We start from the raw sequence: 22,457 nt of genomic DNA, 5'->3' as shown, positions 1-22,457 counted from the left end.
ACATCCCGACTTTTGCGAAGCTAGAGTGCACAGAGATCTTTAGTTACATAAAGAGATGTTTTCAAATGTATGGAATTGGCACCGTTTGGATCAGTCTTTATTGGCTCTGAATAAATACATTGCCTTGAACGCCTACAAGTTCAGACTCTAAAGAAGGGCAGACAAATGAAGTTGGGCAGCTGTAAAGAATTTAGTCCAACGGGCATGAAATTTTCAACTAAATGTTACACAAATAACATTTTTTTCTACTTTTTATCTTCTTTCTCATATCTAAAAGCCAGCAATCATGGAAAATATAAGAAATCTGTACAGAGAAACTCTTCACTGACACACGGACAATACAATTACACCACTGACACCATCAATTCCTTTCTATTAGGGATATGGGTGTGTTTTTTTTTGTTTTGTTTTGTTTTTTGTATGTTTGAGTTTTGGTATTTTCAACATTCACATGTAAAATTCAAATCCTGAAAATAAATACCTGTTTCAGAGTGCTTCTCAAGCACCTCAAAGAAAACTATCTACAAATCATACATTCAGCTACTCTCATTTTCAAAACTTCCAATAATCACCACTCTACATGCCTGACCATTCTACATGCCTGAACAGCTGAAAAAAATGTGTCAGCTACGTTTTTAAGCAGCAATAATGCTTACCATCTGAATACATGTACCACTATCAAGGGGTTTTACAAAATACTGCCCTGCAGATAGGAAAAGCTTAGAGATGTGTGCAAAAGAATCACTGTTAAGAGTCAGTTCATGGCTTCCCTATCACAGGACCATACCATTAATTGAAACCAACTAAAAAAGGTCATCAGAGAATAGTTTAAATACTGACAGTGTACTTCTGGTCCCACAGAAATCAAAAGGAATAAAGACCAGAATTTCAACCCCGATATATAAAACCTCATAGAGAAACATTAGTAAACAAAAGTTTTTAAAAAGTCAAGAAAACCTATAAAAAACCCTCGGTAAGTCATAAAAAACATTTCAATGTGAAATTTGTAAATTATCACCCTATTTATTCTCTAGGCTTTTCTAACAATATATGAATTTATCATAACACATCTGTAGAAATTTGACGATGAAGAAATAACAATTTTTCTTAAATGTAGTTACTTAAACATTAGCCAGTTTGGAAAGTTGAGCTCAAGTCTCTTTACGAGCAAAAAATTGCACACAATTTTCAACCTTTTCACTTCTGGTTGGTTATCCAGGTCAGTGTGGGTATTGCACATGAGAGTCTGGAGGAGAGCCAATGCTGCTCACTGGGCTCCGGGTATTTGACTCATAAGAATTTGGAGCAATTTCAACCACACCATCATTTTGAGGAGTTTCTCCTTTCAAAAAGTCATCATCTTCATCTTCAGAAGTACCCTGCATAAATGTAAAATGAACAATGAGAGCAGAAAGATACTGCATGTCTCTATTAAGATTTGACAGAAGTAATGAGTGCTAAGACCAAAAAGGGCATTTCTAAAATAAAATTTGAAATGTTGCAGCAATCAGATCTGCTAATCAAAATTACAAATTTATCAGTTAACAAAACACACCCAAAAATATGTTATGGCTTTGTAGATTTGTACAAGTTATCACTGTTTTACATGTTATCACAGAAAGGAATATAAAACACACAGTTCTGAGGACTTGAACAAAAAACTGACAAAGAATAGACATTCTGCAAGAAGGTAAGTAATAAACAAGCTACACAGGAGCAGTGGAAGGACATAATAAGACTTGGGTCGTATTACAATTGTCATAATTGTCATAACTAGTTGGAATGGCAAGAGAATCTCTCACTATGAAATACTAAACCATACCTACAAAGTGTATTTTCCAGTGCCACCAGACAAACTTCTTCTGCAGAGGGGAAAACTATTCTCAAAGCAAGGCTGGATCAATCCCTAAAGCTTCCTTTATCTAAGTCACTTTCTCATAAATGTTTATTATGCTTATACTCTCAAAAAAAAATCAAAAAAATCCTGCAATAGAAGCAGCTGACAGAGATTTTGCAAAAGCTGAACTACATTTTGATCAGGAAAGATTACCCTTTTAATGGGTTTCTTCAGATTCTCAAGATCTTCAGCACTCAGTTCTTCCCAGAACTGATAAAAAGGATCAATAGTCTTCTTTGATCTGAAAGCAGAATTAAAACACAGTACAAGTTAATTTATTCAGTAAAAGTAGTATGTTTTTTTTTATTTTAATAATACAATGCAAAATGCTTGGAATTTTGATAGCCTTCTTTAGTATTTTACAAGCTATTAAATCTCTATACAATCCCCAACTAATCCCATGAATAACTTCATTTTGCTGATAAATATAAATTTAAAATATTTGCTTGAGGAGTTTGGCTACAATCAGGTCTCCTAAGTGAGTATTTTTAATAGCTACACTATCCTCTCAATTACGCATAATTTTCTCCCATTTTTTTAACTGATAGTTTTGTATGGCTTCTTTTAAGCACATATACTTCTATGAAAGGTCTTCCTTCTTTGGAAACAGCTTTCTTTCAAAAGACAACAAAGAACATTGCTCTCATAACATTAAAGTAATTATATCATCTGTCCTGGTTTCAACTAGGCTAAGGTTAATTTTCCTCCTGGTAGCTGGTAGGGTGCTATGTTTTGGATTAGGATGAGAAGAGTGTTGATAACACACTGATGTTTTAATTGTTGCAGAGCAGTGCTTACACTAAGCCAAGGACTTTTCAGCTTCTTGCTCTGTCCGGCCAGCGGGCAGGCTGGGGGTGCAGCAGGACCTGGGAGGGGACAGACCCAGGACAGCTGACCCCAACTGGCCAAAGGGGTATTCCATACCATCTGGCGTCATGCTAAACAGTATATAGGGGTGGCAGGCTGGGGTGGGGCTGCTCGGGGATAGGCTGGGCATCAGTCAGCAAGTCGTGAGCAATTGCATTGTGCATCACTTGTTTGTACACATTATTATTAGTAGTGTATTATCATTATTATTATTATTACTATCATCCTGTCTTAATAAACTGTCTCTATCTCAACCCACATTTTCCCGTTTCTCTTCCCCATCCCAGAGAGGGAGGGGGAAGGGTGAGCTAACAGCTGTGTGGTGCTTAGCTGCTGGCCGGGTTAAACCATAACAGAATCCCAGTGCTAGACATTTGGAAAACCAGAAATAATCCACTATTCATTAAAAAAATCAAGCTACTTAAATAAGATGAAGTCTCCAATCAAGAATCCCTATGCTCAAGTTTAAAACAAAAAACCAAAACACACACAAAAAACACAAAGCAAAGCAAAACAGAACAAAAGAAAGACACTACTACAACTGCTCCAACAAAACATGCATTAGGCTAACATTATGGTATTTCCATCCAGGAAAATGGGTTCTGCTCCTTCTTCATCACTTTACACCCCAGTAGGGGTAAATTTCTATTAAAATCTCTTGACAGTCTCTGGTTGAGATATGCCACAAGAGAAGTACTAAAGCTCAGGGAAGAAAGTGATCTGTGGGAACCTAAAAGTTTCTTACAACTTTTAGTTTGTTGTTTTCTACAAGACAGAAACGAATTGTGTATTTTTAAACTATACCTTTTGAGCACGTAGGGATCAAAGGGGAAGAAACTGTCAAGTGGGTTAGTGCATGTCTGCACAAGGTCACCCCCAGTCCCACTCCGAACAACTGGTATGAACTGCCTGTTGTTCCTCTCAATAATTGTGTAGCAGAACACCAACTGGTATTTCCTTTAAAAAGGCAATAAAGGAAAGATAAGCATTTCTAGCACGTAGAAAGCAAGTATTTCAGATGGCATTGAAATACAAAAGTTATTTTTAACAAACATAAACATCACTATATTGCAACTGGTATTAGGGATTTTCAAGGCAGTCACCAGAAGAACGCATGTAGGAGTCTATTCTTTTCCTCAACATTCCTGAAGACTTCACTCCAAGCAGAACCATACTGGCACCAATACAAAACAATGAAACGGTTCTATAGTGCTGTAGGATTTCTTTGAAACTGAACCAGAAATAAACTTATCCCACCATGAATATGGGGAATCTTATACAAGTTCTCTTGGATGATACTCAATACTATCCTAAAAAAACCCCACATTCTAAAATAACTGTGCTGTTATTATACATACACACTCAAATCTATATCTACCTGAAACTGAAATAAATGTACAGGTACCTTGTAATAGCAGCGAACAAGTTCACAACAGAGGGTATACATATCTTCAGAGGGTTTAGTTGACACATGACAATGCGCTCAAAATTTAAACTCTGCAGATATGACAGACCTTCAAAATAAGAACAATTGACAAACATATTATATACAGGTTATTTATCACCTAAGCTTAGCATTATTTCTAAGAATTTCCAGTCTTACCAGTCTGCACTCTGCACAAGACCACAGAAGCAGATACTAAGGCTCACTCTTACAGTAGAGATCTACCCCACGGCTTATTGATCAGAAAAGCTGCCACAGCTGAGGGACCCTTCCAACAAAGACACTACACTTACACAGGGACTGACAGAGATAGCACCATTATGGACTATAACAGATTATTAACTGAAGCTCACACTAGTTTTACACAGCTCAAATTCAAATATGTTCAGTAAGTGGGGCCAGAAATCTATGCTGAGGAGTTATTTGCACTGTTTTCAACAGCAAAGAAAAAAAAGGATTATTTAGCTTTGTAGCCCAGGTGTATAAGCCATCTTACTTCATTTAGATTATAATGTAAATTTGCCATCAGATACTTGATTGAATTGACTGTTAAAAAAAAAAAAAGAGTGAAACTTACAAATTAATGCCAATGCCCTTCAAACCTAATACACTCACCTTTCCTTAAATTTCCATCCAAAAGCTGCTTGTGACGGAAAATAAGCGTATAGAATGCTGCCTGACATGTAGAATAAAATGGCCCATGGAGAGCTACATCACAGTAAGCATTAGCCCCTGTATCCTGATTATCAATGTATTTATGCATCCAATTAACCAGCAGATCCAAGCATGCTTTTACTGTACTATAATGGAGAAAAACAACGTGTAAAAATAGCATCTGCAAGGAAAGACATTAAACAAGTATTCAAAGTTCTCAGTGGTTATAAAAACATCAGCAAGAAAAATCTCACTGGAAAAAGTAGCTTCTGTTACGAACTTTCTCCTTTACCTCAGCAGGAAATGAAACAATATATCAATACTGAAATCTCAAAACAGTGAAAGCACAAGATGCCAAAAGAGATGAATCCGTGAACGCACGCTGCATTTGACGTGCACAGTAAACAATAAAAATCTTGGGCCATGAGCCGTACAGACAGATATGCCTCCAATGTCCAACAATTGCAATACCAAGTTAACATTAAAGTCACTGAGAGCTCACACTTTGAACAGCATAAAAATACACAATGTGTACATAGGAAAGACAACATTTTCACTCATTTGCTGAAGTACTTGAATCCCATATGTATCAAGATACTCTGACACAACTTCCCTGTCTCAGAGTCCACATAAAATGCTTAACAAAGGCCATTAAAAAATCTGCTTCTGAGTATCACATATACTGAGCATCCATGACTCTGCCTGAAGACAACATAACCTACCCATGCTCAGTATTTCTTGGTAAGTGAAGCCTTAAACAGCAAGAAACGAATCCTAGCAAACATTAGCTTGCATCCTGGAAATACAACACCTTCCTGGAAAATTCAAGACAATACTGAAACATTATTGTGGACAAGACAAACAAGACTATCAATATCGGTTTACTGGCAAAACTGTGTGAATAGAAGACTAACACTGGATGCACATTCCATGAATTCTGTACTTAAACCTCAGCATTTATCATAAATTGTTTGGTTCTACTCATATATCAAAACAACTTACACAACTGGAATAAATTTAGCTCTTGCCAAAAAGCTGCCAATATAGCTGCCAGCAGTTTGCCTGATCACTGAAGGATTGTTTGGATCATGCAGTTTTTTCCAAAGATGGTCTAAAAATGCCTCAGCCAAACCCTGGAAACAAGATACATAGAAATCATGAGTTGTTATGCTGATAACACTGAGTAATAGATTCCTAACATTCAATTCCCACAATTTCCATAAGCAAACCATAAAAAGAATCCCTCCATCACTGTAAGTACATACTCTCAATGTTGGAAGAACGCTATTTTCTGTCTTTTTCTGTATTTAGTTGTAAAAAAGTGAACGGAACCTGAAATTTAGGACAGAGTGTGGAATAAATACACAAGAAGTCTTTAAAAACAAGAGCATTAACGTGTTAAACAGGAAGCAACTGTTCACCATCTCTTGTAGCAGAAGGGCATCCAATGAAAATAACAGGAAGATGAATTTAGGGAAACAAAAGGAGTGATTCTTCACTTTAAACAGTTATATTCTGGAACTTTTTGCCACAGGAAGTTCATGATACCAAAAATTCACATCACTGCAAAAAGCAATGAGGTACTTTCCCCCTTGAATTTGTCCATCATCTGCCATTACCACAAAGGAACATCACTTTGGCTCAGGAAGTTACTGGGCTATTGCTGGAGGCTGAGAGGGCATTCTTGCAAAGCACCATAATATGCTTGCCCCATTCCAGTACTCTTTCCAATACATACACTATTCACCACTGCCAAAAGCCAGGCATTAGCTTAATTAGATCCTTAGCTACTCTTGTGCAAGAAGCATGGTTGTTCTTATTTTAAAATGGTAATAGAACAAGTAGTATTTTGCTTAAGAGATGGTAAAGTGGAGGGAGGAAACAAACCATAGATACAAATTGCAAATTGAAGAAATTGAATATACAAATTCCAAACTGAAGTCAGTATCTTTAAGATAGTTTTGGGGTGCTGAAAAAATTTACTAGAGCACTGTGCCTCAGGTTCAAGAGTCCAATTGATTCCTGTAAAACATGTCTATTAACCAAGTTCTTTTACAGTGGATTAGATTTGAGCTATTTGCTGTTTACAAAGAGCACAGCAGGACCAGAGATATAATGGAAAGCTTGAAAAAGCAAGTAACAGCGAAGGGAAGTAAAGATACTAATGAATCCTGATGTATCTTCAGCCAAAACGTAAGGTAATGGTAGAATTACAGCAGAAACCAACTTATTTTTGTAGAAAAGGCAAAATAAGGATGCAGAAATAACAGAAGACAATTTTAAAAACAGTTTCTACTCACCAATTTAAAGCTACAGATGTAAAACATGAAATACTGCACATGACATGACGCATGAGTTGGTAAAATGAGCTTGTCAAAAACAGACACCAGGTCCCGATACAAATCCTTTGTCTTGTTGATATCAAGCTTGCCTACACAACAACAAAAAAAGTCATTTCAAGTTTTTTCCTGGTGTTGTGAAACTGACATTTATATCTTTCTGAACCAGCAAGAAACATGTTAAAAAAAAAAAAAAAAAGAAAAACCACTACCAAACTAACTTCTAGGCTTATTTGGCATCTAAAACAAAAATGTTTTTAGTAAGACCTTCCAGGACCTCAGTTCTACTAGTATTTACATTGCTATATATGAAGAATATCTGCATGATTGCACATATATAATACTGGCAGACATGCAAACTTTACAATAATGTGCTAATTCGGAGGAGCCAGAAGAAAACGCTAAAAAATAAACTACACGACTAATGTGAAGACAATAAAGCAAAATTTTGCTAAATATTATTCTAAAACAGTAAATCTAACACATTCAACCCCTTAGTAAATGCCTATTTAACTAAAAAACTATTTATCCTTCCACTCCTTGTAATGCTACAGCTTGGATTCAGTGTCCTATTTATATAACCAAAATGTCTCCAACTGAAGACTAATGTCATAAATGAACCTTTGCAGCCTCAGCCAGTAAGACTGTGGTCAAAGACAGGAATGTGCCAACAGCAGAATTTTACCACTGAAAAATGAGGGCTCTATCTTGTGGCAGCAGCAGAAAGCAAGAATTCCTCTTGTTTTTCTCACTTGTTAGCAAAACAACAAATCCAGTGCTCATGTGTTCTTACCATCCACATGGCAAACATCTTTAATATAGGAAAACAGGATGGTCATCAAAATATCAAGCCGCTCCGCAAGCGGATGGGCCATTCTCTCACTACTGGAAGAGACAACTTTGTTTCCTTTTCTTTCTTCATCTTCCTCCTGTTTGATAAAATGGCAGTCATGCACCTTTTACACACACAGTATCACAAAGACAGCAATTACAGGAAAAGTTAAACTAAATTTCTATGTTTGTGCTGAAGGGGTTTTTTTTGTTTGTTTGTATAGTTTGCTTAGTATAAGCAAATTTTTGCAAACTAAGTCAATTAGCACAAATTCTTTAATAAGATTTATATATAGCTGCTTGATTTTTACATAAAGAAATTGATCCACTGTGTATATGCTGGATATTTACATAAATTCAACACCTAGAGAATGCCGTTAAGGTTTGAAGATGTTTCACTTTTTCCTGTTTGTACTGCAGCAACAATAAAGCAATAAGATATTCCTATGCTTAGTGCAGAGACACCTCAAAACTGAAAAATTTGGAGTAGAACAAGATAACCAACCATGTCAAAAAGTCCCTCCTCTGCAGATTTTTCCCCACTATCAGAGTTATTAGCAGCTTCTTCAGCATCCTCAATATCTTGCTGTGGAGTACTAACCTACAGTTGCAAACAAGAAATTGAATTTTATAAGACTATAACAGCAACAGGAAACCTTCTTGTATTATCTATATAAAAGAAAAGGCAATACTAATAACTTCTAGGCTAGATCTTGACCTTGACTAAATAAACATTTTAAAAGGGAATGATACGCATGCAATGCACACACACTCTGAACTGCCTCCAGAATATAAGCTTTCCCCATAAATCGGACATATGCTGAGGTTCAGACATATGCTCAGGTTCTCCAAAATTAAAAGCCTTAATCATTTACAATGCTATCCCTTCTTTCTCTTTTTATGACTACAAATCCCTTTGTTTCAGAGGGATAGTAAAACACATCAACCGCACATTCTCCATCCATTAACATTGATCACCACGAAAAAGTTGTTTCAGTTGTGGCACAGTACACATCATACAATTAACTCTCAGGTGTGGTAACATCGTAAGACTGGGAATTAAGTATATATCTGGTTGGTTTTATACTGATGACCACAAGCAGTACTAGAACATAGCTTTTTGTTGAACTTAATGCTGAAGAGTATTTTCTACTCCATGAATTTTAACACCAAGCTTTCTTAAAAGGTAATACAGATCAAACTTACATCCAACTTTAACAGTTTTTCAACAATAAGCTCCAGAATCTGAAGCCTCAGTGTTGGAAGGTACACTGTAACTCGTAGCAGGTTATGTACGTAACATTCCTATAACACAAAATTAAGAGATAGCTATAATAATGTTAACCGAAATCCTTTCTGCCAAGGATTTTTAAATACATTTCTCACTTTGTCATTTAAAGAGACAGATATAGGTTAAGACAGACTGTATTCAGTCTAGAATAAATTAACATATAAACCAGACACCAACTTACAATTGTTAAGCTGTGTTATCATTAACTTCTTAATCTACTATTTCCATGCTAATTTTTCCAAGTATCTCCAGACAGAATGAGTATAAATATTCTGTAAGAGTTATTCATTTCCACATTCATTTGTCCCTAAACTTCCCCCAAGAAAATGAAAACAAGCACATTCCTCACTATTTCTAGAATCAGATCTAGTAGCACTGTTTGAAGTAAGACTAATAAATCTTTGGTTTAGGTTATTAGAATAAAAAGACACTTCTAAATTCAACAGGTAAGTGTTCTCACAGTCATTCTGATTATAATTCAAACAAATTAATAAACAAGTTCTGTGAGTGTGCACATGCTCACACAGACACGTACAAATGACAACACTGCAACTTTCACATAGCAAAACTGTCAAGCTAACACATTTAAGTACACCATAGTCTCTTTGTGAATATGCATTATAACACAACCTTTAATTACATAAGGACATATGATTTTTCCACAGGCCATCTGGCTCAGTGCATAAAATGGACAGAGCTAGTTTACCGAAAAATCTATAAACTGAAGAGATTTAACAACAATGCATGGACCATACTTTAATTATACTCCGCTCAAACCCTGCCCTGAAAACACAGTTTTTAATTTCTTCACAACATGCTCCTCACTGAACTGCTTAAATAAGTTATTCCCATAACACCTTTTGAGAACTACTATCCATCTCATTTTACAGATAGGGATCCAACATCCAGAGTTATTTAAAAAAAAAAAAGCCTAGCAACATATACAAACAACTTTTTTTCTTTCTTTTTCCCCAGTGCTTGTAAGGTTCAAAACACAGCTCCAACCGACCTTAGCTGGTAGAGCAGGGCTCTGCCCTTCTGTAAAAGAAAATGCCAACATACCAAGTTGGAAAGAATAAATACAAATACCGTACAAGAGCAGTAACCTGTTAAAAGATTCCAGCTTGTTTTCTATGGCATAGGAGCATCGTACTAGAGATGTAATAAAACATTTTAATACCCTGCTCTACTGGCAAATTGGATTTCACCTCCATCACCCATTGCTTTCTGTCTGCTTATCAAATCCCCTGTTGTTCTGATGAATGCTTTCCATTTTTACAATAAATGAGACAGGTAGCCTACCGTCTCCTTACTATACAACCCTGAGATTCATCGCCAAACAGGTCCATCTTGTGCATTGATTAAGAATGCAATCCTGTGGAAAAAGATATGCAGTTATCTCATTAAAGACCGGCATAATGCCTATGCACAAGGAACTTAAGTATGTTTGGACAACCTTTTACTAAACCCACACATGGACATAAACATAAAAAACATAAAAAATAACATGATTTTTAAGCAATACACTAAAAAATTTCTATTAAATACCTCCAAATCAATTGTCATACTTTAAAAAGCAAACAAACAAACAAACAAAAATAACGTTCATGGCTCTTACCAGAGTTCTTTCTGATTTATTAATGAAAGGAAAGCTTTCTACAAGTATTGGCATAAGAAACTGCAGTGTTCTGCACAGAAGAAAAAAAAAAGAAAGAAAAACAGGTTGCTATCATGACAGCAAATACTGAAGCTCCAGCACTCTAAAGACAATAATAATTGGAACATCTTATTATCTGGAATAAGCTTATTCGCTTACTTCACAGTAACCTTATTTTAAGTTAACTAATTGTATATAAAATCTGTTTTTGTAAGAATCATAAAATAGACAATAGACAAAAAGCAAACTTTCACTGTCAGCTTGTTAAAAGCTACTTCAATTATGTTGCTATAAACATGACTTTCCCTACTTCCTATTCCCATTCAAATTAAAAGGAGTCTCAGCTGCTGATGCCTATGGAAATTTCATAATGATTGGACAGAACATTATACCATTTAGTGAATATTTAAAAAAGTCACACAATGAAATTAATTATTGTACTACCGATTAGGAGAAAAAAAAATCTTCAGTTTTGTAGCTGTAAGGAAAGTGCATATGAAACCTAGGAATTAAATACTTACGAAGGAACATATCTTACAACAGTTTGCAGTGCTCTATGGCATGTATTAAAGTTTTCAGAAAGGTCTAGAGAAAGAAAAAAAAAAGTACTGTTATCCATTGGGTTGCAGAAAACCAACTCAGGAACCAACAAAAACAGTTCATATCAATTAAATATTTTAGAAAAAACAAAGAAAATTGCGTTTTTTTTTTTTTTTTAAATAAAGTTGAATTGCTTTACTACTAAAATAATTATGAATATTAACTCCAAATAACATTCATGGTATCAGAATATACTCTGAATTCGCTGCCACCAAGCCAGATATTGTTGCTATGCTGTCTTATATGGAAGCTAAACTTTGAAATCCAAAATGTATCCCACATTACAGAAATATTTACAAAACGTCAAATCCAAGCCTAAAATTAGATAAAATCTATCTAAAGATTATGCTTCATTTTTGCACAAGTCAAACAACTAATTAGGCTTCTATACAGGTAACGTTACAGGTGAACACCAGAATAGTAGTTGGCTCTTCACAAGCAGAACTGAAATTTATTCCAGCTTTCAAGACATGAACTCATGAAATTCTTGAAAGACATTTAGCTATGTGTTTGCCTAATCAATAAATGCACTAACTACATGGCATTTTTGTTATTTATATCAACTGAATTAGCACAGACACAACAACACTCAAGAATCCTCCAACCTAGCTAGTTTTATTGAGATAAATAAAATTAAAACAAAGTAACTCCTAACTTTTCTTTGGCTTTGAAACAACCTAGGACTAGGAATGTTTTCCTACACATCCAGCCATATTCCTACAAATGCTCTACAAGGAACAGTATTTTGGAAGTACCAAGGAGTGGGTCACCACACCACTAACTCAAGTACAAGGAATTTAAGGATGTCATGTTTCCTTCATGCTTTATATTAACTCCAATAAATTAATTTTGTAAAAATGGAGCAACATGCAATGTATACGTCTTTAGTAAATGTTTTATGATAGCATACACAAGCCTTACTTCCTTTATACTCACTTTCATCATCATCATCAGAATCTGAAATATCCACATCATCTTCTCTGATGGTTATTCGAGCTTCCAAAAATGAGATCATTATTGGAAAACTGTACAAGTCTTACAGGTAGCAGTTTCAATGCCAAATCAAAGTACACTGGACAACTAAAGCACCAAAATTATCCACACAAGTTTTTAAAATAACAGTCAAAAACACAGATTCAGAGAACCAGGAGGTTCTTAAGAACATCAGACATGACCATCATCTCAGCTTTCCCTTTTCAGTAGTAAAAACATTATGTAGTTCATTCCTCGTCTAAACATCTTCACAAATGGGGTGCATTATAAATCTAATTGACCCTCAGAACATGATTTCTGAAATGTAGGTACAGAAAAGGGTCTATCACAATTCAGCCATTCAAATTGATAAATGGAAAAAAACAACAGATTGTGATATATACTACACAGAATTTAGCTAAGAAAGAGACATTTTAATAAGCAAGCAAAGAAGATGAAGAGAAAAAAAACTTACGGGGAACAAATTGGGATACAATCATGCGGAGGCATGGCCTAAGATGGACAGTTTGCGCTGACACCAAATTGCCAAGAAAACCCAAGTATTCTTCCACTACCTCCCGGCTTCTTCTCAACCACGGCAGCTTCTGAAAGCAATTAAAGACCAAGATGTCAAACAGATGTTTTGAGCACTAAGCTCTTAATCTTCCCATAGAATAAAGAGATACTTACCAGCAAAAGGCTGACCAGTTGCTCAAAGTCCTTGGTCAAGTAGGTGACAGAAGCTCGAAATTCATGCAGCCAATTAATGATCTGGGCATCCTAAAAATAAGCAGGAAAAAAAAAAAAGCAACTATTTCAATAAACAATATGATCAAACCATTTTTAATAGTAACAACTATAAAACCACAAGTCAAAGATTAAGACTGTAAATAGAAATTATTTACAATAAATATAAAAGGGATTTCTTGAACTAAATTAGCGCACTCACCAATGATATTCTAGAATGAAAGAATAAATGCCTATCAACTCCTAAACCAACAGCCTGCCTGGAAGGCTTAAGTTACAAGCTGAGCAAGGCATACAAAACTCACTTGGACAGACTCAGAATCCATTTTTTTTTCTTAGTTTAAGGAAAGAGCCATTCAAGTTTTGAAGTAAGAGATATATTGAAACAGTAGCAAATCTACACAGAAAATTGTACACTGAATTTGCTTCTACTCCCCAAAAGGCCTGCTAAAAACAATACAACTTTACAAAATGTCCCCTTTAAAAAGAAAAGGAACTTAATACAACATTATGCTTCCTGCAGCACTCTTTGTATTGCTGGGCTCTGTAGTTTGATCGAAAGAGAAAACAAAATGGAAAAAGGGCAGCAAACACGGCGGGTATTCACAGCTATAAGGAACATACCTGGAACTGTTATTTTAACTGCTAAATACATATGCATCTTAATGCTTAATTAACCACGCTTTCAGTGAGAACGGGGGGGTAATAATTGACACAGCTTAAAGGCACTGCAAGTCAGTAGCCATGGTTTGACATAACCACGGTTAGTGATCTGCAGACAAACATCACTGACCTAGAAGGAGGACACCTGGAAGAAAAGAAGACCCCATCCATCACAAAACAAAGTTTCTCACTCTAAAGTCAGTAAGCACGAGGCATCACTTATCAAGATTCTGCATACAGGATGTATGTATAAATCAACAGTTGCTGGTTTTCATTCAGAGATAATTCTGATAGTTTCCACAAAGCAAAAAGCTGTTAAATGCTGCTAAATGTTTAAAGCAAAGGCTTTGGTGACACCAGCATGACCTGTCTGACAGGTGACATTCAGACTGCTGAGCGTTAAATCATCAGAGCTCCACACTGACACGACTTACCTTTATGTCTGGGTCTGACAGCTGGTGCTTTAACAACTCATAATCGGTGGTGTCACCCTAGCAGGGGGAAGATAAATAAGGAACATTTATTACCCTTCTGACAAAACCCACACGTGCCGCTAACATACATAAGCGGCCTAACGCTGCTTAACAGCAACACAGAGAAGGCGAACACGAGGGGAAGCCCACGAAGGGATGCGGCAGCAGCACACCGGCCCGAGGGGGAGCTGAAGCTGACGGGCCGTTTGTGCCACTGTCTATGCGGACAGCGCCGGGGTCGCCGTGCTTCCCCTCCGCCCGGGGCACCGCGGGGGCTGGCACCGCGGGGCCGCCCCTCCGAAGGCCCCTTCCCGAAGGCTCACCTGGCCGCACTTGAGCAGGATGTCGGGCAGGGTGCCCCCGAAGCGCACCGCCTTCCTGGGCGGCGAGCTCAGGAACTCGTCCCCCCGCAGCATGGCCGCGGCACCGCGCCTGGGGGGCCGAGGGGGCGGGGGCCGAGGGGGCCGGTCCCGAGCGCTGCCCGGCCCCGAGCGCTGCCCGGCCCCGAGCGGCCGGCAGGGGCGGCCCCGCCGCTGCCCGCTCCTGTCCCGGCCCGGCCCCGGGAGCCGCCCCGCCGCCCGCTGCCACACGCCGCCGGAAAGGGCCCCGCGCCCCGCCGGAAGCGGGCTCCGCTCCTCCCCACCACCATAGAGAGGCGCGGCTAGAAGGGCAGCGGCCGCTCTGCCTCCGCGTCGCTGGTGCGGGAGGAGCGGGGCGGGCGATAGGACCAGAGGGAATGGGCTCAGGGTGCGCCACGGGAGGTTCAGGTTGGAAATGAGGAGACATTTCTTCTCAGAAAGAGCCGTCAGGCCTTGGGACGGGTGGCCCAGGCAGGTGGTGGAGTCACTGTCCTTGGGGGTGTTCAACGAAAGGTTGGACGTGGTGCTGAGGGACATGGTTCAGTGAGTGACATTGGTGGTAGGGGGATGGTTGGACCAGATGATCTCGGAGGGCTTTTCCGACCTTAGCGATTCTAGGATTCCGTCTGCTGCCTGCAGCAGCACCAGAGTGCAGCTGGCCTTAGTCCCCTTTACCAGCTCTGCACACACTGCCCTGTAGTTAATACTTCCGTCCCACTCGCTTGCCTCCCCAGAAGTCCCATTGGAGCTTTTGTAGAATTTATGAGTAACTTTCATTTGGTTTCTCCACGGAGAAGATGTTCCTATTTAAAGAAATATATATATACACACACAGCACCAAAACTTTCTTCGGGTCCAGTCCACATCTGAAGAACCCCGGGCCAAGCGTGTAGCCTTCCATGTGGCTATAAATTAAGGGTGACGCAATGCCTTAGCGGTCAGTCACTGCAGGAAGTGGCACGTAGGGTGCCACGCTGAGCTAGTTTCAGGTAACCAGCTACAAAAGGCTCCTGTATAACCACATAACAAAGATCCAAGCTGTGGTTACTGGAGATCTTGGCTGCACTTGAAAAAAAAAAAAAAAACCAGCCCTATGTGCTCTGCAAGGCTGAATAAATCCAGCTTCAGATGTGTGACTACGTTCACACACCGACAGCACCCCCAAGCACGTACAGCTGCTTTGCCACGGCCAGCATGAAAGCTCTTTGAATGGACTTTGTGCTGCATTGAGCTACAACTGATAAGGATACCTGGAGACTAAAATAGCACTAAATATTTGTTAATGTTTAACTGCTAACAATTGTTTGAGCTGCCAGTTCCTATTTAGTGTTAGCCTTCATTATTTAGAACACAAATAACGAACTGCATGAAACAGTAACTACTTTACATTTTAAAAAGTAAATGTAAAAACAAAACAAAACCCACAATATAGCTTACAATAGTTAGCACTGCTCCACAGCAAGTACTTTTTACATCATTGTCTAGACACATCACACTAGTAACATTATAGTCCTTCTCTATAAAAACCATAATCCTTCTTTTCTGATGTGCCAACTCCTATATTTAATTATTAATTACACATACTATTCATAACTGTAAGCATTTGAATCCTATGCGCTTTGGGTGACATGGCAACATTCTATCCACCATCCTACCCAACAATCACTGAGTATCTGATATTGGATATAAGATTCGTTATCTCGTAATCCACAGTGAATTCACAGCCCTGCTCAATTTGCTCAGATAATTACAATCACAACACTAAATCAGAGAAAACTGTCACTAAGACTAGTATATGAACAGCTGCACATGCAAGTTTTGGGTTAATTTATCGCTCCTACTAACCAACTAGACATTACATCTTATAATGCAGTTTAACAGTTGGAGCTACAGGGAATTCAGGAAAAGCAAGTGGCTTTTCAGAACAGAGGAAAGAAAAAAAAAGGAATGACATTGAAATGATCAGTAGGTTTTAGGGAGGAGGATTTTTGTTTGTTTTAAAACCATCCATTGTAATAAAACAGTGGTGTCGCATTGCAGTTCCTCTAAAAGGAGGAAACAGCTCTATAAAACTCCTAAAACCTGCCGTTAGTACAAAAAAAAAAAAAGAAATTATAGACCTTCAAATCTAGGGTCTACCTGAACTTGTTGAAAGATTAAGAGCATTTGGAAAACATTTTAAAAACACTGGATACCTGTCGATGTTACTCCAGTAATTTTCAAGAGAACACTGAAAGACATTTGAGGGTTCTCAAGAAAGTACAGCCACAGCATTCTCAGTAGGCCCGCTCCTGAAACCCACTTCCACTATTCAATAAGCTGCAGTATAAAACCAATTGTGCATTAAAAATGCTCAAACTCTGTATTAGTGCAGAAACAGAGGGACTCAGGAATTCCTCACATACAAAAATTTTACATATCATTAACTTTAATACAAATTTTTCCACATACAACCCAACCCCAATTTCAATTACATCTAGACGTAAATTTGGTAAGATTCTGTAAAATATCATTGTGCTTATTAGTCTTTTTTTTTTTGACTTGGTAGGTTTTTTTAGTGCTTCAGCATTAGAAAAATAATTCCTGTATCATCACTGGATTAAAAAAGCTCCTCTAAAAGTCATCATATTACATGATACACAACTATGAAGAAAGGATTGGCATACCAACATCACTATTCTTATTTTTCTACTTATAAAATTTCAAATTCCAAATTATTCCAAAATAATGATGAAAATTCACAAGAGACACTGTAAATTGTCTATGTACACTATAAACAACTTCTACTACATTTGTATCCTTGCATCAACAGTTTTACATAGATATTTTAAAAGCACCCTTACAAATAAAAGTATTGCACTGGCATCATAAAAATTCACAGTAAGTTCAACTTCTAGACCTTGGTAAAACAGTGCAAGAGCTTTTCATTGTGCAAGAGCTTTTTATCCAAACATTCCCAGGTTATTACAAAAGATACTTCTACATTACACACTGCAGTTATTTTTCTGTGAATTTGGTTTGTTTCCTTTTTAGTTCTCACTTCTTAGAAGACCAATTTTAAATTCTGAAATGGTTAAAAAGAAGTGATCCAGTCCAACGCTGAAAGAGGTGCATTTGGCAGAGATATAGCTCTGTGTGTCCACTTTATACAGAGTCCACAGTGGTTGTAGAAATTATTCCAGAATGAGAGAATCCTATCGCATTGGGTAGGGAATTCTCTTTCCATAATTTGTAGCACTTTCCCCAGTTTTAAAGGCAGTAACTTTAACAGTCGTGTCTTCAGCAGACCCTGAAGATAACACATTAAGAAAAGGTTACTCCGAAGTAGTCTTAAAACAAATCATCACATAAAACTCTAAATCCATTATTTGAAAACAGTCTTAAAAGTACTTTTCTACATGCTTAACAGCCACTTGGGGCCCAAATTAAAAAAAATAGAAAATTACATCACTAGCCCATCTCCAGTGATGACCACGTGTGGATGTCAGATAGAGACATAAGATCACAGCATGCAAATGTTCTCTCTTTAAGATATTATCTCAACTTCCACTTACTGCCCCACGTCCTCCCCAGCCAAATATATTATCATTGTATCACTTCTGTTTTTTCCTCCAGCTTTTTGAGTCTGTAAATTTATAAGTGCCACATTACCTTATGCCAAATAATCACATGGTCCAGTTGCATAGCATGCAACAACTTGTGGATGCCCACTTTTTCTTGGAAGAGGTAATAAATAATCATTCCTTATGCACTTTTCCATACCATTTAATACTGTACAGTCCTCTAGCATATGTTATATTCTGCCTCTCCTTGCAGGCTCAAGGATCTTACTCTACTTATTACTCCTTTAATATAACTTATTCCATATCTCAAGAACTGTCACCCTTCTCACTTACTTATTTTCTCTTGAAAATTGTGTAGTTTTCAAGAAACAAAATCAGAACAGCATGTGGTACTTCATCAATAGCTTTAAAAATTAGTAATCACAAGAACCAGAAAGTTACATAAGTGACAAAAAAAATGCTTAAGTAGTTTCTGGAAAGAGCAGACTTCCTTATTAAAGCAACAGTTCATTTCCAGATGTTTGCACTTCTCCTTAACATTGAGACTTTATACTGGGAGAAATCTCAAGGTAATGTCTCAGGAAGCTCTTCTAATGGCCAGTATGTTTTAGTGGTTTGGGATTTTTGTGTGTGTTTTCCTTTGGGGAAGGTGGGGTTGGAAAGTGGTAATGGTTTTTTTTCCCCTCCTTGCTCTTGACAGTACTTGCCCAAACACGTTTAACCTGCTTGGTGAAGTTCATATATCTCCAGATACGCAGAAGATTTGGTCTATCAATAAAGGGTGATCTAATTCAGACAGTTGCCTACGAGAATGTACAAAGTATTTCAGATGCACCTACTTCAATGAGACCCCTAAATTATCTTGGAGGTGCAACTATTTGTTATTTTGTATTTTGCCTTGAAAGTTAAAATTGGAGTTCATATTACAATCTGTACCACAACTCATACACTCCTTGTTTTGGTTTCTTCTGAATTACAATTACTAAGGCAACTGCACTGAAGTCTGTTTACTGCAGCATTAGAAGTTGCTATTCAAGGGGGAGAACTCACAATGAAGTCCTCTAAATATCTGCCTCCATGGGAAATAACAAACCATAGATTTGAAATTAGCAACATGCAAGATTTGAAATATTTAAAAATACTGGATAACTTTCACTACTAGTAGTTTATTACAGCAAAGCACACATCTATATATGCATATTGAAAGTAGGACCATCCACAGAGATAGCGGCTCATCTACTCAACTCAATACCCATATGCTTTAGATGAAAAGTGTTAGGCATATTCATTTACAAATGCCATTTCTTTCCTGCAAATGTAGATCTTGATCAGTCATTTCTAAACCCATTTCAGCAAAATCTAAAAAGAGAATGGAAGGAGAATGACTTATTTTCAACAGCCCATTTCTTGTTGCAGATAGTTAATAATAAACTACACAGCAGCAGTAACAAACCTTCTAAGTTGTATTGCTGTTGTTCTTATCCCCCCCTTCTACAAGTTTTCTGTTAAGCAATGTTGTATCTCCCTACTGTTAGAACTTCCTCTCAAGAAATTCTGTGGCTTTCACAGAAGGCAATTTTCACATGAACTTTTCTGTAAGCCAGAAGTTGCTTCAGGATTTACTTTCAAGGAGCAGCAGAAAAAGATAACCTTGTAGACAGTGAATCAGGACCATAAGATGTTCAGCATCCCAAGTAATTCAGGCAGTTAGTGCAAAGTAGGTCTCACAGTTCTTTCAGAACAGGATTTTACACAGTGAAGTGAAAAATTGACTTTTTTTTTGGACACTGTCAAGTCATTACTCATATTTTTCTTCCTAAATAAATATGCTGTATTAATGAACATACTAGGGATATTTTGAAACCTCGATGATCTTCGGTTATGCTTTGAACTTGGACTCCAACACTTCCTTTGCAGACTTGATATAGCACATCTTTTTCAGATGACTGAGGTTCACAATGAGGAGTAGTTTAACTACGAGTTAATTTATGAGCATTTATGAGTTTCAAACCTTTAGCTGTAACTCTGCCCCCAAGCTACATACAAGTCAGCATTTCATTGTTTTTTCTGTTTGCCAAGAACAAAGTATTTCACATTGCTAGAGAGGGATCTTTTTCACAAGAGTTCATGTGGGCAGTGGCTCATGGCTATGTCACCTCACACTTATTTCTCCCAGACACTGTGAGCTGTATGAGGACCAGTCCCAAACTACACGGCTTGGTTCTTGCCCCTGAGAGACCTTGCAGCGAGCGACCCCATGCCAACTTCCTCATGCTCACATGTGCTGTGTTCATGGTGGCCCTTTCCATCCTTCGGTGTCTTCAGGAAGTATCACACCTGCATAACCAAACTCGGGACACTTCCCTCACCTGATTTCTATTACTACCAGGATTGAGTAAGATTCCATGAGATTTCCATTACTTGCCAGAAGCGGGTAAGATTCCACAAGATTATTATTTTTTAGATTTGCTCTGCTGTGGGCAGGTGCTTTCGCATAACGAGCTTTTTAACAACAAGGGAGGAGAGCTTTCTGGGGCAAGTCTCAGGTAGGAGGGTTGCTGGGGGCTCTATACGCAGACAAGCGATGTCCCCCCGCGGCCGAGGCCCTCCCACCCCTCACCTGCCGGGCTCGGCGGGGCGGCCCCGCGGGCCCCTCAGCTCCAGGTCGGCGGTGGCGGCGGCGGCTCGGGTCCGCGGCGCGGTGCCGAAGGCCGAGGAGAGGCGGCGGCTGAGGCCGTGCACCAGCCCCCGCAGCACGCTGTCCCCGCGGCCCTTGGGCGGCGCCAGCCCCACGTCGTCGCGCAGCTCCTCCAGAGGCACCTCCAGGTTGCCCGCGTACCAGAACACCCACCAGATGAGGCTGAGGAAGATGCCGATGCCGCCCGCGTAGATGAGCAGGTCGGCGAAGAACACGTCGGCGAACACCCCGGCCAGCAGCACCGCCAAGCCCAGCGCGTCGAAGGCCAGCGCCAGCCAGAAGGCGGCCACGCAGCGGCCCAGCCCGCCGGGGGCCGCCATGGCGGGGGAGCGGCGCCGCCCGGGGCCGCCCGCACCTGAGGCGGAGGCGGCGCCACACCTGAGGGGGACGCCGAGGCCGCGCCTCCTCCAGCCGCACCTGCCGGCCCGCCGAGGCGAAGGCGGGAGGGAGGCGGCCACCCTTAGGCTCCCTGTAGCCGCCCGGAGCCCCGTCGCTGCAGCCGGGCTTCTCCCTCGGGTGTCGGGCGCCGCCGGCAGGCTGCTGCCTCCTGCCCCTGACGCGTTGAGGCTGCTGCTATGTGTGGACGGGTCGCGGTGGCGCTGCCCCGCTTCGTGAGGGAAGAGCGGGGCTTGGAGGCTGCGGGTGTTCCCGCAGGTAAGCTGGGCCCCGAGGTGAGATTTTTGCCTCAGCTGGCTGATGTGCAGCCAGCTCTTCCCCAGAAGGGAGGAACGCCAGAAGAAGTCTTGAGGTAAAGGTACCTGTTCCACGCAGCCACACGTGCAAGATGAGGCAGTTCCTACTGGACAGGGGATTTGCAAGGCAAATATAACGTACACCTGTAAGCTCATATAGAGTGCTTTAACTACATGCTTGAGGAGACTGGCTTAAAAAGAGCAGTCAGAATACAACTTCACATTAATAAGCAGGAAGCTGGTTGTGAATGCAGGTATAGAGGTGAAAAACCCAGCAGGTAAAACTGTTATGTAAAAGGCAAGCTGCATATTTCAGTTCAGTCTTGTGAGAGTTAATGACCTGGCACATATCCTCCCACCTTCTAGCACTCCGTGTCCCCAAGCCCAAGAACTATATACAGCTGTAGGCTTTCATGCATATACCCTCAGGAGGCTTTTCTAACAAATTGTTTAATGATGGGTAGCCACGCTATTCCAGTAAGCAGAAATATCAAACCAATGAAAAGATGCAAAGGCCTGAGAGTACATGCGACTTCTACATATTTACCACAGTGTGCCAAGAACAATTTCACTGAGGACAACGGTGACAAGGAGTGTGATTGGTTTACTGCACTAAGACCATTGACTCTCGATTTCAATCATAGCACTTGGTTCACATGTCACTGCTCCTGCTGGAGATGGAGAATCAAAGCTAGATAAAGCCACTTCTT

General features: G+C 39.3%; 2 protein-coding genes across 3 annotated transcripts; both read right to left on the bottom strand.

Moving 5' to 3' along the window:
* Window positions 1-70: 70 nt before the first annotated feature.
* Window positions 71-15,054, bottom strand: RRN3 (RRN3 homolog, RNA polymerase I transcription factor). Of its 2 annotated transcripts, XM_080557315.1 has the most exons (17): window positions 14,759-15,054; window positions 14,397-14,453; window positions 13,243-13,332; window positions 13,028-13,157; window positions 12,517-12,576; window positions 11,502-11,565; window positions 10,942-11,011; window positions 9,239-9,337; window positions 8,538-8,633; window positions 7,995-8,130; window positions 7,163-7,293; window positions 5,865-5,995; window positions 4,824-5,008; window positions 4,170-4,278; window positions 3,569-3,721; window positions 2,051-2,138; window positions 71-1,379 (listed from the first exon to the last, which is right to left on the bottom strand). In XM_080557315.1, exons 1-17 carry the CDS (start codon window positions 14,849-14,851, stop codon window positions 1,221-1,223), a joined length of 1,851 nt encoding a protein of 616 aa, XP_080413441.1. In that variant the 5' UTR covers window positions 14,852-15,054; the 3' UTR covers window positions 71-1,220. The 2 variants fall into 2 exon arrangements, with proteins under 2 accessions (XP_080413441.1, XP_080413442.1); XM_080557316.1 differs by lacking the exon at window positions 12,517-12,576 and having other exon boundaries at window positions 14,759-15,039.
* A 2,150-nt stretch (window positions 15,055-17,204) lies between these two features.
* Window positions 17,205-21,631, bottom strand: LOC308178532 (transmembrane protein 238-like). Its single transcript, XM_080557339.1, has 2 exons — window positions 20,978-21,631; window positions 17,205-18,083 (listed from the first exon to the last, which is right to left on the bottom strand). The coding sequence occupies exons 1-2, from the start codon at window positions 21,373-21,375 to the stop codon at window positions 18,074-18,076; spliced, it is 408 nt and encodes a 135-aa protein (XP_080413465.1). The 5' UTR covers window positions 21,376-21,631; the 3' UTR covers window positions 17,205-18,073.
* Window positions 21,632-22,457: the final 826 nt, after the last annotated feature.

The sequence above is a fragment of the Anser brachyrhynchus genome, assembly GCF_964034855.1.
Source record: "Anser brachyrhynchus genome assembly, chromosome: 15".
NCBI lineage: Eukaryota > Metazoa > Chordata > Aves > Anseriformes > Anatidae > Anser > Anser brachyrhynchus.
Note: the sequence above shows the minus strand (reverse complement) of the source record. Positions and strands in the feature narration are given on the sequence as shown.

What these genes read in the sequence shown, in the direction of transcription:
- RRN3 (XM_080557315.1), bottom strand. Translation starts at nt 14,851, where the DNA reads ATGCTGCGGGGGGACGAGTTCCTGAGCTCGCCGCCCAGGAAGGCGGTG. An exon ending in AACTGGTCAGCCTTTTGCTG is followed by an intron (nt 13,158 to 13,242) that starts GTAAGTATCTCT and finishes AATTGCTTTCAG; the next exon opens with AAGCTGCCGTGGTTGAGAAG. An exon ending in TTGTTCGCTGCTATTACAAG is followed by an intron (nt 3,722 to 4,169) that starts GTACCTGTACAT and finishes GCCTTTTTAAAG; the next exon opens with GAAATACCAGTTGGTGTTCT.
- LOC308178532 (XM_080557339.1), bottom strand. Translation starts at nt 21,375, where the DNA reads ATGGCGGCCCCCGGCGGGCTGGGCCGCTGCGTGGCCGCCTTCTGGCTG.